The sequence below is a fragment of the Bolinopsis microptera genome, chromosome 9, assembly GCF_026151205.1.
Source record: "Bolinopsis microptera isolate Bmic1 chromosome 9, MBARI_Bmic_1.0, whole genome shotgun sequence".
Classification (NCBI taxonomy): domain Eukaryota; kingdom Metazoa; phylum Ctenophora; class Tentaculata; order Lobata; family Bolinopsidae; genus Bolinopsis; species Bolinopsis microptera.
The window spans coordinates 5968687-5985840 of NC_087080.1; the positions used below are offsets into that span (position 1 = coordinate 5968687).

Genomic DNA, 17154 nt, shown 5'->3' on the forward strand with positions numbered 1-17154 from the left:
ACTGCTCATGTTCTTGCAAAAAATAAGTTTAATGTTGATTGACGATGTCAACCCATCGAGATCGTTGCTCTGCAATGTATTTATTAATCATGTAATAAATATTGGTGAAGAGGGTCGCAATTATATTTTGTAGGTTTATAACCTACCAATTAGACGCGCACCGGGTTGGACTCGTCGACGGTCTAATATTTGAAACAAATATTTTATGAGTATCACCTGTTAAAATTATATTTTGACCATTCTGTGTACATTTGTAAATTGGAAATGCTGATTTCGATTTTAATGGTAAGTATTCAAAGTTAAAGTGCACAAATTTGTATTGATACAATCTTCACGAATACTTTAAAATCAAAACTAACTTGAATTCTAAAGCATAAACAGCTCAACTACCGTTTTACAAGCTTGTCACGTGCGCGCGTCTGACAAAAATGGTTATTTGCTCATAACTCGTTAAGAAAATGATTGTTGTATGTTTATAACCTACCAGGACGAGCGCCGAGTAGAAAAAATATTTTACGAGTATTCACCCGTTAATCAAAATCTAATCGCGATCGCCATCGGCGAAAAAATAATTTGTAGTGCAATTTGCTTGACCATTGACGGACGAGACCAATCACTGATCACCAATGCGCATCGCTCTTTTCGAGCTAGTAGTGAGCAATAATCTAGCAAGCTAGGCCCGGTAATATTGTAATAGTTTACCTGGGGACCCCAGGCTATTGTGTTTATAAACATATAAAGACTCGGCAGAATGACAGGCTGAGCGCCGCCCAGCTATGTAATAGTATAAAGCAATAAACTAGCAAGCACTGTATTAATAGCGTGCAAGGCACTATATAATAACCACCTTTACCGAAATCATAGTTCACTTATCTTGAGTACAGTTTTAAATTAGCGCGGCGTAATAACCGGAAAAAATTATTTGGATTGAACAAAGTAAAAAATAGTAAGTAGAAGGAAGTAAAAATATTTTGACTTTTTTAAATTATTTAGTTTTGGGTTTTATTTATGCTCACTAGGAATAAATATTAAAAAAGCGATACCCAGCAAACCCTACCATCTGGGGTATATCTCCAAAAGTAAAATAGATAGAACCTTCCGGTTTTCAACAAAATTTCCGTCTCGTGAATTTACAGTTGGCTCCCCAGGAGCCAAATTGGGGACAACGTAGATTCTGAATTAAACCGAAAAGTTTGATTTTGGGCTAAATAAATGATCACAGCTTTTAAACTTTGCAAAGAAATGTCGTTGTCATGACTACTAGGCTCAATGCAGCGTGCGAAAGGTAAACTTGACGTGACGCGCGACGCCATACGTGCTGTTGAAAATCTATCACCTCTAGCAAGCCCAGCAGGCGGTAAGGTTTTCTGGGTATGATTTATGATTTGAAAAACGGTGCCGCTTTGACGTGCCGCACAAATTATTATGTTTGCTCTGCACTTCGATTTACGAAATCGCGCGCACTGGGTCAGTTTCAGTTTAATAACAATGACACCCCGGCGAATGCCGCGGGCTTCATATTGCTACGCGAGTCAAAACAATTTTTAGGCTGAAATTCGTCAAGAGATCGATTGTAATTTCGTTCACGAACCTTTTAAAGATATTTGACAGTGCCGATTCCATCCCTTAAAGGATTTTCAATAGTGCCGAGGAAAAATAAAACATCAAATTCATTCATCTGAATATTAGTAAAGGTTATAATGATATCAAATCAACATTTCAAACGCGTACAATCATTAACCCTAATCAAGTATTGTCAACTGTGATCAAAGATCATAGCAAAGTATGCTATCCTATATGTAAGCTACAATGAGGAAGAAACAGCATTATACAACAGTATTACAATAATAAATATAGGTATAATATCAAAATGTAACTATTACTGCTTACAAGACAACTATAGTTAAAAGATTGGCTTAGAAGATTTAAAATTGACATGAAATTTATTTGCGGTTTATTTTAGAATGCAACACAAACACTGTACACATCAAATAGAATCTTTAAAAACATAAAAAAAGAGATCATTCACTATTTGTCATCACATATTACTATTGTGGAAATACCACCTAAGAACGTATCTGACAACGGTTTAGTAGCGTAGACGAGTAATCTGTAAGCTATGAGATCAGGCAGCGAATGAGGGACGTCCATGGTTCGATGCCGGTCGTGGTATTTTGAACATTTTGTGAAATTCATCACTGCTTGAGAGGGTCCACTTCCAGTTACCGATTTTCTCCCCACAAAACATGTATTCATTCTCAGCTTGATCTGACGTATTTTCCAATATAGCTTTTCCATGTTCCAATGAATTGTTAATCTTCAAATTTGAGATCAGCAGTCGGGTTCTGAAATATCAAATTCATTTAATTTTAACGTCAACGGGCAAGTAATTCTTCTACTAGTAAAATTGTGGTTTCCAGTTTCGGGCAAATTTTCAATATAGCTACATATCAAATTAGTAATGGAAGGGCCCTCCTACTTCCATTTATGTTTGTGGTCAGTTATGAATGATTCGATGCACGTGCAAATAGCGCGCGGCTTTGTGCGCGCAAATTTTATCAAAGCTTGCGCCAAATCTGTATCATGCCTTTGGTTTGTTTAAAATTTTATCAAATTCTCGAAGACTTTCGTCCCAATTTTTTGTTCCGAAAATGTTCCAAAATTCCGGATTCATCAACTCTTAGAATATATGTCAATAGAATCCACGTTTTAGAAAACCTCGAGACAACTTTTAAACATTCTTTTAGTTTTAATTGTTATATTTATCCATTAAGTAAAGTAGACTTGACCTGCGATCCTGATGGGTAACAGTTGCGGTGGTCCTTTTAATGTGGTATGTTCCAAAACTGCTGTTAGCCCGAATTTGTGTTGTGATTTATTTCGTCGGTTTATATCCCTTCAACCTGAGGTATTTATTGTTAGACTAACAAAAAATTTACTCAAAGCTGTCTTTCTTAAAATTGTGTGAAATAGTCTTAAAATAGTTTCATAATTGTGACATAGAGTACTGAGATGAATTTTTCTTACTGGTGGAATTCCTGAGTGAGTTGTTCTGGAATGTTCTAGATGAAAACATGCTGTAATGAATGTAATGTATTATACATTTATGGCGCCATGGACATCTAACTTGTGAACATTAATTTCAATGTTTATATTATGTACATAATTATCTGATATTTAGACAATTATATGTTAGCGTACTATTAAATATGCTATAATAACTAAGATAACCGTACTCTATTATGACTTTGAATTCTCTCGGGTTACCGGGATATAGGGGAACCATCCCCCCCGATAATTTTCGTACCTTTTAAAACCTACTATGTATTTAGTTTTCATGGATCAAACAGATGATGAGTCAGACTCAAACATACAAGACGCCATAGCTTTGGAGACCATCGAAACAGGTACTCTTTGAATCTAGAAATTAACACCGTAAAATAAATATCTATCATAAAAATGTAGACCATCGGAAAAGGTACTCTTCGAATCTAGAAATTGATATCTTAAAATAGATATATTTCATTTAAAAGAGTAATTAATGCAACAAAATCATTTCTCAGGACACCCACTAATGTTTAATATAAATATACCTTGTTATAGTGTCATTATTTCGTAGTTTATCGACAAAACAGATAGGAACCGTTCACATATTACGTTATCACGTCAATTAGTCAATTTTGAACCCCTGTCCCCTTCCTACCTTCATAATCATTTTTACACAATAGCTATTGTGTCAAAATAAAACAAGCGTAATCTTTTGGAACCCCTCGGCTGAATAAGTCAACGACCACTTACGCACATCCAGGACGTTCTAGTATCGGTTAATTCAGCAGAATGATAGGCAACTTGATTGACGGTTAAATGAGGAGGGAGCCTGATGGGATACCCCTTAGAACGACCACATAGTAGTGTTCTGTAAAAAAGGGCGGTCGAACTATTCGATTACCCTGTAGAATTAGAAGTCTAAGAACTCCAAATTAAAAACATTAATCAAACGTGCAGCGACATCCAGCTCCCACGATATTTTATAGAATTGACAGTGGCACAAAACATGGCTATAATTATATTGGCTATTGTATAAACCCTTGCATTTTGCAAATTAAAAAAGAACTTGAAATAGTCACGCGAAAAATTTACCCCTCCATTTCATGCTTCTTTTTCATGTGACTATTTAAAGTCCTTTTATGTTTAAAATTTTTGATGCACAACAAACATGGATGTCGCTGCACACTTCTGTGGACGTCCTGGATGTGCGCTCTGAGCCTGTGCCTATCTGTGTGGGATATACCACAGATGGCACAGTTAAATTTTGCTGGGCGTACTTCATCATGTACGCTCCTTACGTGCTTTCTTAGGCTTTGACGGTGATTGTAATGTTTATGACATACATTACAAATGTGCTCTTCTGCTGAGGAGGGCGGAAATCTTAGAACTAGTATATAGTAACTTAATTGCAATAGTTGTAATGTCAACAGTATTGAACAGAATTTAAAAACTGAATGCTATCAAAATTTCCTCGCAGAACCTGGAAAAAAAAGAAAGCCACGCAGAAGGAAGTCCAATTTATCAAGGAAGAAGAATTCGAAACGGAATGCTCAAATTCTAGTGTCAGGAAATGTGAGTGACAATTTCTCCAATTAGAATGAATGCGTATGAAAACAAAACCAGGCATTACAGGAATTCATAGTTAATATTATACTGCTGGTAGGTGTTATCTTGATATCCCGTGAGGCCCGGTATATAGACTAGAGGTTTGACTGTACATTCATAATATTCACTTTACAGAAACGGGATACTCCAGATGCCCTCGGATTTGTCAATAATCTAACCAAGACCAACAAACTTCAACATGCGTGCACGATAGGGGATCTGGACGAAACCCGGAGACTTATGGAAAATCTAAGTTACTCTCAGTTGTTAAAACGAGACACAAGTGGTGATACAGCCCTTCATAACGCGATAATTAACGGTAAATGACTCCACAGTAATACAGTAAACAACTGCTTTACGCTTATCAATAATACTGAAGTGACTTTAAAAAGAAGAATGTGGAAAACAGCATTGACCATATTATTCATATGCCTCTTTCTAGGTCATGTGGGGTGCGCAATGATATTACTGAACAACCCGGTGATGGAATTAAATGAAGATCTAAGCAGGGAGTTGCTCACGCTTTGTAGACCGGACATGATTTTAGTGCGAGACTTCTTGGAAAAACAACAGATTGAGGTAAGAGATGTTCGTAACTGAACTGACACTTTCAAAAAGATAATAAATTGAAGTTTAGGAACACCACTATAAAGCTTATACTCAGATGTTAATAAATTTGTATGAATGTTAAGGGTTCAGTCTTAAGTAACCAGGGTTGTGAAAAACGTTTATGGCAAAAAACTTGCCAGTAGTGTTGACTGTTGAATACTCTTGCTTTCTAAGTTGCTATACATGTAACACGAATAACTAAGAGGGGTGAGAATCAGCTGCAGTTTCATTTTTCTATCAGTAAGCAAGAAATGAGATAATTATGACCATGCCACCTACAAAGAGAGCAACATCAGATGTTAAATAAAGTAAAGATCATACTTGCACCTGATACAGAGCAGTAAAAACTTTAAATGAAATTACAATGCATCTATATATAAGTATTTGATTTTAAACGACGTTTTGGTTATAAATACTTTCTGGAAATATCAAATATGAAACATCTTAATATGAGCTGATTTATCATTTAAGTTAAAGAGGATGGTAGTGGACATTTTACTAAAATTCCCAATCCTAGTTTAACTTAGCTATGGATGTTCTGTGTAGGGCTGTAGCATATCAAATTTCAAGCTGAGACTGCTTCAAAATTGAAAAGATTGAATGCGTATCAGAATCGTATCAAGGCACCAAATAAACACAAAGAGCAGCAGGATTACAGTATCGAAGGTGAAAATACTGAGCAGAGAGAGAGAGCCGACATAGCTATAGTCAACGCGACTTAGAAGTTAAACAAGAAGTGACTGTACGGCTGGGTGTAACTTATTAGTTATTGCTCGATGTATCAGAGCGCGTCTCAGTCTCGCACGTGTTGCTCAGCTGCTACACATATTATAATCTGACAGCATAATATAGCAGAGTCTAGAATGTTCGCTTAACTACAATTATAAAGTGAGGATGTGTGATGGATCGTTTCGATACTTTGCAGTTCTAATAGGAATGTAAGTGTACTGTGTACAGTGTAACTGAAGACTGCAATCTGCTTAACATAAATATGGATGCAACAATATATTATATATCTATTTCAGGCAATTCAATATCAAGAAGATCAACAGTTCGAAAGGCAGAAGCAACAACAGAAAGAGGTTTAAGATAATGTTTTTAAGTATTCATTCCCCGCAATAAACGAGTAGATCTGTCGCACTGCAACTGCATCAACAAACCGGTTTATAGACTTATCTGAACGTAACTAACACTGTGTATAAGTATTACAAAGCGCTTCATTGATTTTAATTTTTAACAATTAACACTTTTTCCAGAGAACTTCTCAATATGGTAGACAAGTCGTTCGCAACATCGCAGATAAGCATATGGCGAAGGGAATACGCCTATTTCTCTTTTCCCGATGCCTACAAACAGTTTAAAGAAACAAGCGAATATGCTGACGAAATGGAGCGTTTATTTGGCATAGTTTTCTACAATCCTCCAATGGTAGCAGGAAAGAAAACTTATCAGCTGCTCGATTATACCCACAACGTGAACAGGTATTAAATTTGAATTCTTGCAGAAGTAAGTTAGTATGTAGTGTATGATTGAAGTCGGTAATGTGATTGCAGCAAAGCCAAAAGTTAATTTTGAAATGAATGTTTGGAAAAAAACTAATATGCTAGTGTTACAGGCTTAGAACGTTTACATACTCCGGCCGTATTCCTGGAGTTAACCCTGACGCTTGGAAAGCAGTGGCTGGGACTAGAGACGGTTCAAACCGCCCCCGCACCAATCTAACAAGGTCTATGCTAGACCTGGGGGGTAAAGATCAAATGTCCATCAAACAGACTCGGACCTTTTATTCTCCAAAAGTTCAGGATGTTATGCGTGAGCTGGGGTAATAATCTTAACTTATTATTAATTATATACAACTTATACTCAGCAGTGTGTAAACTAGTCATCCCAGAACATCGAAAACTAGGTAAGTACTAAGTAAGTGATTGGTGATGCATGAAGTGTAAATTTCTCGTTTGATCACATTTTTTAATCCGCATTCCTGCAGATACTACCAAGAAGCCGATTGGGCAAAAGTTTGCTACGACTACCTAATTGGAGTAGATGACCGATACATCCCTGTCAAAGAGCGGCTTCGAAGTTGGGTGGCAATGTGGGAAACCTTGACATCATTTGTTAGTTTACAGCAGTTTCCCCCTATCGGCAAGCATCTACCTATGTATAGGAGTAATACTAATAGTGATGAATTAGAGAAGGATACGGGTATGCCAAAGGTAAACAGTTTATCACATTTTTTGAGTTTTAATTTCTTCGCTTGTTATAGTGGGCAACATAGTGTGTAATCCTTTAAATAGTTTAAACTTTTCTACCATGAAACAATCCCATCTCAGACCGGTTATAACACACAGTAAATGCCAAGTTTACTCTCGTCGCAGTTAAAAATTGAACAGGCCTGTCAGTAATATTGTGACTCAAACAAATAAGTTGATACAGTTCTTAAATTTGTAACAACAATAATTATCCTTAGGAGCTGTTTGAGGCGACACTGGCTGCAATCCAAGCTAGAGTACAGATTTACGGCGATTGTCCAGAAGGGTATGCTGCAAGAGCAGTGTCAAGTATCGATGTGGAGAACTTTCATGGCCAACTCCACCGGCAACACCACCACGGGGCTCAGACTGCTACAGTATGGGAGGTACAAGGGTCACTTGCCCACCTAGCAGTAGCTACGAAGATCAAGAAGCTCCCCGCCTTCAGCAAACTCCTAGAGATACCAGAAGAAGACTCCTTCTACCCTCTCCCCTTTACTGGAGAGAATCTCTCTCAGAAGCTCAAGCTAAAGGATTGTCTGTTCGATAAAACACCTGGCTCTAAGAAGAATAAAGAGGTTTGACATTTTAAACTTTTAAACATTGCTACATTCTTACTGAGGTCAGAGTTATATCAAAAGGTATTTAAGTTGCCAGCTAACAAGATTTTGAAACTTTAAAGTGCACCTTAGTTTTAAATACAACTAGACGATAAACCTGCTGAAAAAGTGCGAAAATTAAAGACTTATTATTCCCAGGTTAGACCCAGGACGGTGAACGAGCCGCCCAGAGGTGCCGTTCCTGTTAGGACAGCCGGTTTCCACAAAAGGAATGAAGAAAGATAGAACAATTTAAAATGTTTGATTGTGAAATGCATTACGTTTATTTTTTTTGTTTTCCGATATATGTTTGAAGAGTTGACTTCAAGTTTTAGTAGAGTTTAGATAAAATGACTGACACACAATGTTACTTATTTTACCCTTTTCCAGAGAGTACGATTTTAAATACTATGATTAATGAAAGCATGCTATTAAAAATAGAGTACATACCATTGTTCGAAGTCTGCAAAATCGGACGGGCTGACGATTGTTATCGGCTGCGTTCTCATATTTGAGCTAATTTAAAATATAGAAGGTTAAACGACTATCAATTATATCAGACAGCATCAGCAAAAACTCTATCCAATAATGAACATAGCATAGGTGATGTAAGCAGTTTCCATCGAGCAACAGTGGACGATGAACAGTTTAACTAAATCGCAAACACAGCGTACATCAACATATTTGTATTATTAACACAGCGTGTAAAACAGATGACGCGCGTTGAACACAAGCGAATTCAAACTGTCAAATTTGACGCTGGCTCCAATATCAGGAAAGAATCATGAAACCAAGGCAACTTGATTCTATTATCCAACGCGACATTGGTTTGAGCGCATTATCGACACGTTTTAAATGCGCAGAACACTTTTGTGCGCGGCACTAGCATTTTAAATTTTCAAAATTCAAATCATAGCCAGAGTTATGGTTATTTTTCAAGACAAATTTTGAGGCAAATTTTACGTGTAAATTATCCATTTTTCATTCATGATCACTCATAATTTGAACAATTTACCTTGGATTGAATTGAACTCTTCAGTATTCGATGATTAAAACAATTGTTTTAAGAACAGAGTAGTTTTAAAGCTAAACATTCGCAATTTGTCTTAACAGGAGTCTTGGGAGAATTATAAAAATGAAATTTAAACGTTTTAGCGGCGCATGAAGCCCGCGGCTTTCGCTGGGGTGAATGATCATGACAATGTTGCAATTAGATTTTAAAACTTTTCTGCTAACGCGTTTATGAACGTTGGTTTTTTTAAAGGACAAAAGTTTTAGCAGTTGATGCACAAAAATGTATTTTAATGTTAATTCTTTCTTAATTAGAAATCTTAACAAGTGTGTTTATCCCTATGCACGGCACTCTTTTCGAGCTTTTTCATATGTGAAGGGAACCGAGCAAGAAACTAGCAAGATAGGTTATGCTTGGTCAGCTCAGATGATTTCATGCTTGATACGAATTTGTTCTAGCTACTAGTTGATGTACCTCACTGTAAGAGTTAATGTAGGGTTGATGACTGCTCAATATATACAGGGTACATGTACACCTTACAGAGTCGCGATGGTGTTTCTTTTGAAGATCTTTTTACGTTAAACACTTCGTAGGCCTTTGCAATATCCTGATTTAGACGTAAGAAAGACAAAAAACAAGGAGGGATCCGGATCCATCCTCGTTTTTTTCTTGGTAGGCCTACCAAGATTAAAGATTTTCGATCTTGTTGGGGTATCCTTTATATTAGTTATTTATACATTTTAGTTTACCATAACTTTATACAATAAAGTTATAACGCGAACGTATACTATCTAATTGTTGTACAGAGCTTTGTACAAGAATGCAAAAGACGTTTGGTTATACGATCTAACAAACATATTTTCAAGCCTCAGTTTATCGACCCCTGATTTGCTGTAAACCCCATATTACTTCACCCCGGCCAAGCCCTTCCCTTCCCGCTAAAATGTTGGAAAAATGTCCTCCTTTTTAATTTGATATCATAAGATCCTTCGAAATACGTCTCATAAATCGATGCTGATGTCCAGTAAACTTGTCAGGCTCGTTAATTCTACTTTCTACCCCTTACCTAAGTGCTTGTGAACCATAATCCACAATTCACTGTCTTGTTTTCCTTTGCCCAAACTGTACGATAGATAGGGGTTTTACTGTAATTGTTTTATCTGTTCTGTAGTTATTTCAAGATTTAAACAACAATTTCAAGATAACAACAATTCTATTTAGTATCAATTAAAGCAAACAAAAATATATTTTATATATTAACTAGCACGATTTTTAGACCAGATATCTTAGGGGACTTGGAATAGAAGAAAGTGGCTAGAAGGTATATACCTTTTACTAAAATACGTCGAAAAGAATCCAGGGTGATACAGTATCGGAAAGTGCACACCGTGAAGTTTACGCACCCACCTTTGTCTTCTGAATTCTTGGTTTGGTAGACATTTATGTGAACTTGGTCGTTTATACTCCAAGTCCCTTTGTTAAAAAAGTAATATAATTTATCACTGGAGTTAACCTTATTCAATAATAACAATATCAACTTAAAGCTCACCTGTTTAGAAAGTCCTTTGATTTGTACTGAGTAACTAATCCTTTATTGAAGGTTAAGATTTAATTAAAATGTTTATCTTATAGCAGGTCAATTTCACGCTTTAAATTAAATTATTTTAGGCTATTAGTTTTCAAGGATTTTTGGGCAACATTTAAGGTAATAATCTTCTTTTTTTTTTGCGTTTCACTGTGTCTGCCAACAAAATTGTAGTGTAGGTCGGAAAAGGAGGCTCTATCCTGGGACACCAACATTTTTTGGGTTGGCACCCGGGAGAAAGCTACCTTATTCTTTGTATTTTGTCTCAAGTACTAGAGCATCTTTTCTTCTCTTTTTTACTGTCTCTACTTTTATGTTGCCCAGATTGTTTGGTATGACTGTATTGGATTTTCAGATATAATCTTTATCATCAGTTACTGTTCTGCAGTAAACTTCTTCAATCAATTTTTATTGTATATTGGAAACTTCAGATTGTTTGTATATTTGGAGTCTATAGAATTTCTATGGATTTTTTAAGGAATTTTTATTGAGTTTTTATAGAATTTTTAATACATCAGGGAATTTCATTTTTATAAACCTGATTTTTAAATTTGTTAGGCTGTTGAGTTTCATACTGTGATTTCTGTATATTTGGAGTTATATATATTTGGAGTCTCATACATGTAGATTTCTTGTGGTCATCATCTATTTTTCATATGTTTTGTTAGAAAACCTGCTAACCTTTCTTGGATATCTTCTTGTTAAAGGTGTTTCTGCCTTATTTAGTCAGGATTTAACTTGTAGCTATAAACTTCCGTTTTTAATTCCAGTCCAAGGCGAGATGCACGATCTCTACTGTCATTTAGGTATCATTTACAGCTGAGCATAAGGGTTAAATTTAAATTATTTAACCTTTTGGTGCTGTATCAAAATAACATTAATTTATTATTATTATTATTATTATTAGAAAACCTGCTAACCCTTCTTGGATATCTGCTTGTTAGGTGCATCTGCCTTATTTAGTCACGTTATATTTTACAGTTTTTATCTCCTGTTTTCTGAACAGTTTCTTGTTCCACCTCCGTCTAAGGCAAAGATGCACACTCTCGTTAATTTAAGTATCTTTTACAGCTGTGCATAAGGGTTAAATTTAAATTATTTAACCTTTTGGTGCTGTATAAAAATAACATTAATTTATTATTATTATTATTATATCAATATCAAATTAACTAAATTATAAATAAAGATATTCAATAATTAAAACATTACATCAAGTGGTTAAAAACGCCCAAAGTCGATCTGAGAGCTTTTCAGCCTATAGTACAATCATGATAGTAATTATAGTAAGTGTGTGCCGCTGCAATTAGATAACTGCAATTGAAATTGTTTGGAGTCCAAGTATTTTTTAAGTCAGCTGCCTGTGATTGTATTAATAGTGCTTTGGTTCTCAATTTTATCAAGTTAATGGAAGTTTCTAGGCAATTGCTTGAAGTGAGAATTTTTTAAGAACAGTGTTACAAAGTTTGTATTGGCTCCATTAAGCAAAAAGTTATTTTATTTATTTAGAAGAATAAACGTTAGACTCGTTGTCTGGTTGTTCTCGGAATTTCCAAGATGTCCTTTTTTAACACAGCACTGATGACACTGCTAGCGAAGTATTAATCCATATCTTAGTCCTACTTGTACTTGTGCAGTAAAAATTATTGGTTATAATGTGGGTTTATCTCAACATGCTAGTTCGTGAACACTTTATGCCCTGAAGATTTTTTGTTTTTATTCTTGTAAATTATTTATTACCAAACTTATCATGGTGTGGTAGTGTCAAAAATATTATAAACCATTTTATTATTATTTTGAAGTACAATTGATATTGGCTTTTATCTCCTCTGGGTAACACAAGTTATTGTTATTTTGTTATTAAGCTATAATCAAATAAACTCCAGTCCCCCTCCAGGATGCTAATAAACAGCATATTTTTCATCAATCATTCTGGGTAAGTTATTAACATTGAATTATTCACAGTTTTACCATTTTCGTCTTATATTTAATAGTTTTTTCTTGGAAATGTTTGAGCTGTGACAAGATGTGACATGACCAATGCTGTTGCTAAAAATGCATTGTTAGATACTAGTGCAACATTTCTGACTATTCTATTATTGCTCTGCGCTAATATTGTAATGTCCATACTCACTCTTTTCTAGAGACATATTTCTTGAGAAACATTGGAGATCTATAGTAAGCAGATCAGTTTGTGACCAGTTCTTTGATGCCCAGACTAAGGCAGCCACACCTGAAGATGTTCCCCCTATCATAACTGCAAACAAAAACTATTTGATTAGTATTTACAGAGAGAAGATCTATCTGGTCGCAGTTACTCAAATGGAAGGTTTGCTTTGTTGTGTCAACAATTTTTCTTGACTTACCTTACTCGGGATTATTATGACCGGGATAAAGTGGCGGGTTTAGGGTAATTTCACCATATTTTTCCCAAACCACATTTTCACCGGTCGTTAATAAACCCGCCGACTCAGCTTTTAGGGTTCCCAAGGGGTATGGGTGCTCATATTTTAATCGTTGTCTTATATTCACTAAAGAAGCCTATTGGAACACTTGTTGTAGGTTTTTCGACTTCATTTGGCTAAAATTGCAAAAAATTCACCTTTTTGCCCAATTCTTGTCATATATCCTTATTGTCAAAGTTGATTTAAATAGGCCAATTTTTAATTTCTTAGGTATTGACTATCTCTACATAATGAAATAGGACTCAAAGTAAAAGTAAAAGTTAAATTAAAACTTGAATTAATTAAAACTGTCAATAACATGAATCAGTTTCATCAGTCATTTATTCATAATTCTAAACAATGTGAACGATGCATTCTTTCGAAGATTTTCTACAAATTGAGGCATAATGGTTATTTGATACACTACTTTCAACAATTATTGATAATTCGACTTGTTTCACAAGTTTTAGCAATGCGAAAATTTCTAAACTTGCTTATCTCTAATAAGGAAATTTACATCTGAGACCAAATTTTTGAATCTAAAATTGAAAGGTTGGACACCGGTAAAATGGCGACCGGGAAAATGTGGTGGGTTTTGAGCAATTTCGCCATATTTTTCCCGAACCATATTTTAACCGGTCGTTAATAAACCCGTCGTAATAATCCCGAGTAAGGTAGATGTATTTGATGGGTTGCTGTAACATTTGCATTTGGTGTATTACTATTATTAATCTAGTTTTAGTTGCGTTACTGACAGCCGCTTAGATCAAATACTAACCCATATATAACTCATCCGAACCCACTTTTCAGTTCAACCATTATTTGTGATAGAGTTTATGCACAGAGTCATGGACACTTTTACTGAATACTTCGATGAGTGCACAGAGAGCGCTATTAAAGACAATATAATTGTTGTTTACCAGGTTTGTCTCTGATTATACTACTAGATACTGCAGTTAAATGGACCTTAATTCATTACCAAACAGTCTCTCTCACTGTTGTGTCATTTTCAAAGATCATTCAATGAGACTCTATATCAGATCACTGCTCATGCTGTATCAGGTTACTAAATAATGTCTTCGATAATATGTTAAAAAAACTGTGAATATTTAAATGGTTTGTAACAACATCTCAGAAACCATTGTATAAACCGATAACTTTAATGACACTGAATTTTCAGCTACTAGAAGAAATGCTGGATAACGGGTTTCCCTTGGCTACAGAGCTAAATATTCTAACAGAGTTGATAAAACCACCAACAATCATCAATAAGGCTGTTTCAATGGTCACCGGCAAAGAAGGGTAAGTTTTAACTAATTGACTTGTCTGATTTTAAAGTTGTTAAATCATTAAAATGAAATAATTATGTTGCACTTTTCTATCACATAAACCTACAAATAAGCGCCATGACTAACCCCAAATATTTGCAGCGTGAGCTCAGTATTACCAGGCTCCCAACTCTCCAATGTTCCTTGGAGAAGACAAGGAGTAAAGTATGCGAACAACGAGGCTTACTTTGATTGTATAGAGGATGTGGATGCTATTATTGATGCTAACGGAACTGTCGTTTCTGCTGAAATTCATGGAAATGTAAGAAACCCGTCAGTCTGGAATCATTATAAAATTTATATGCAATCGTACTTAAAAATGATATATTACATAATAATTGTTGGTTACAACTTTATGACTGATTATTATTGCGGCAGTAGTTTACGCTAGATTATTACGATAACTAAAATAAGATAACAATGTAATCCCCCGCCCAGATAAACTGCAATGTGCACTTGTCCGGTATGCCAGATCTCAGTATGTCCTTCATAAACCCCCGATTACTGGACGATGTCTCCTTCCACCCCTGTGTCAGGTTGAAACGCTGGGAGAACGAGAAGATACTCTCTTTTGTTCCTCCTGACGGCTCCTTCGTTCTCATGAGTTATCATATCAGTACTCAAAAGTAAGTTACTTACTGGTATACAGACATATTATAACTTATACTGACTGCTATAAAAACAATAATAGATCTGCCTTTTATCACTTAAGTTTAGTAAATTTTACGAAAATGGCCGTAGTATGACATCGTACTACGACTGTTTCTGAATTGAAATTTGGAAATTTGTACTTAATTTATGTTTAAGAGATCATGACGGGCTCCAGCTCTGACATATTTTTCAGTCAAGTTGCGATTCCAGTGTATGTTAGAGCAATGATAAACTTTAAAGACGGTCAAGGAAAAGTGGACATTACTGTTGGACCCAAACAGACACTTGGAAAAACTGTTAGTTTAATTAAACTGCGTCACCACGCTATTAATTTCATTCGAATAACTTAAGTCATAAGTTAGAATTGAGTCAACAAATTGGCGTGTCACCAAACTGGCATGGTGTGTTGGTGTTTTACCCAATTTTAAAATAAAGTTTACTAATTATATAACATATTTAAATCCAGGTAGATAACGTAGTAATAACAGTGCCGATGCCGAAGGATGTGACGGGCTGCTCGATGACTACCTCTGTGGGCTCCTACACTTTTGACCCTAGCTCAAAACAGCTGAGATGGGATATCGGAAAAATACAACCTCTTAAAGTTCCTACCATGAGGGGCACTGTAAGTTTACTTTGTAGCTGGTCACTTGATTAAGTTGTTCAGTTTACCCCTCCAGGGCCAATCTCTTATCTACATCATTTCACCATTCAACAAATATCTTAGACCAATTAATTTGATATGACTGAATCTTTTTTCAACATAAAAGTGTTTGTCTAAGATTTGTATAACTCTGTCCCCATCTTCAGTGTACAGCTCCAGCAGGCTCCCAATGTAAAGACGCGCACCCAACAATCCACGTGGACTTTAAGATAATGCAGTTAGCTGTGAGTGGACTGAAGGTGAACAGGTTGGATATGTTCAACGAGAACTACAAGCCATTTAAGGGGGTTAAGTACATCACTAAAGCGGGCAACTTCCAAGTTAGAACCTAACGTTTCGTGATTAGTAGTGAGTAACAGTGGCCAGTGCTGTATGATGTATCGTAAAAGGTCACGTGATATGACGTCATATCACGTGTTTTATGAAGCAAACTACAAGTTATGACTTATGGTGACATGAACTGAAATTTCTAAGACCGAACAAATTTTGTTCCCATCAACTAACTTGCTGACTGATGCTAGTTTCTCTTTAATGTTTCAACTTTTAATCCTTTAAACACACGAGTTAAATTATTACGACGGCGAATTCAGGATACTTAAATGCAATGCGATTCTTTAATTGTCATTAACCACTTTTAGCAGTCGAAGTTGTCAAGTCATTTTATTCTAGACGTAGAATATCGCTTTAAAACTTAGAATGAATAACTAACAGTAAATAAAGTTTGCGCTTCTAACTATCATAGCGATCAATGATTTGGGGTGATTGGACAGTCTGATGAACGGTTAGCTTCGTAGAATGACATGATTGGTATTGGGAATGGGGTACCGATTTGAGGCTAGATTGAAATATGGTTTTAAGTTTAAATTGTTTTGGTGGGCTCTGGGAATAAAACGATTTTTTCGGCTTCTTTGATCTCTATCCTTGGAATTGGATAGTGGATACATCGTTGTGTTCTTAAAAACGATTTTAAAATCGCAAATTAAGTTTGTCCTATGCTATGTAAGTTGTGACTTTAAAATTATACGATTTTAGTTATTAAAATATTTCGATGCTGAAGTATGATTCCGTTTTGATGTTACTGTGATAATCAGTTAAATTTGTGTCATTATGATTTAATTTAACAGCTACATGATAATGTAATGAAATTAGTCGAAAATGTTTTATATTGTATTGTTGAATGACTAAGATATGATTTAAATTCAATTCTATCGTGAGAAATATTAATGAACTTTATTTTTGTTTCCTCAGCTGGTCTAGGAATTTTTATCGAATTGTGTTTTTCTGGGCTGTTCTCATTTTATAGTTCTGACTTTTGATCTCAAATTTGTCAAAACAATCCATTGATAAATCGAATTGACATCTA

At 35.4% G+C, this 17154-nt stretch overlaps 3 protein-coding genes across 9 annotated transcripts in view; 2 read left to right on the plus strand and 1 right to left on the minus strand.

The window, feature by feature from the left end:
• Window positions 1–17154, minus strand: part of LOC134821282 (spermatogenesis-associated protein 4-like) — a 74468-nt gene that overhangs the window by 8201 nt on the left and 49113 nt on the right. The window lies entirely within an intron of this gene.
• LOC134821276 (AP-3 complex subunit mu-1-like) lies at window positions 567–17051 on the plus strand. Of its 2 annotated transcripts, XM_063831992.1 has the most exons (10): window positions 567–578; window positions 12602–12640; window positions 12849–13033; window positions 13959–14071; window positions 14329–14450; window positions 14579–14738; window positions 14915–15102; window positions 15321–15423; window positions 15594–15752; window positions 15938–17051. In XM_063831992.1, the coding sequence occupies exons 2-10, from the start codon at window positions 12603–12605 to the stop codon at window positions 16121–16123; spliced, it is 1254 nt and encodes a 417-aa protein (XP_063688062.1). In that variant the 5' UTR covers window positions 567–578; window position 12602; the 3' UTR covers window positions 16124–17051. The 2 variants fall into 2 exon arrangements, with proteins under 2 accessions (XP_063688062.1, XP_063688061.1); XM_063831991.1 differs by lacking the exon at window positions 567–578 and having other exon boundaries at window positions 12601–12640.
• LOC134821278 (uncharacterized) lies at window positions 4546–8646 on the plus strand. 4 transcript variants are annotated; one of them, XM_063831995.1, is made up of 7 exons: window positions 5871–6150; window positions 6288–6344; window positions 6519–6743; window positions 6878–7084; window positions 7250–7475; window positions 7730–8089; window positions 8270–8646. In XM_063831995.1, the coding sequence occupies exons 3-7, from the start codon at window positions 6532–6534 to the stop codon at window positions 8354–8356; spliced, it is 1092 nt and encodes a 363-aa protein (XP_063688065.1). In that variant the 5' UTR covers window positions 5871–6150; window positions 6288–6344; window positions 6519–6531; the 3' UTR covers window positions 8357–8646. The 4 variants fall into 4 exon arrangements, with proteins under 4 accessions (XP_063688064.1, XP_063688065.1, XP_063688063.1 ...); XM_063831993.1 differs by having other exon boundaries at window positions 5871–6200; window positions 8270–8633; XM_063831996.1 differs by having other exon boundaries at window positions 5871–5928; window positions 8270–8633.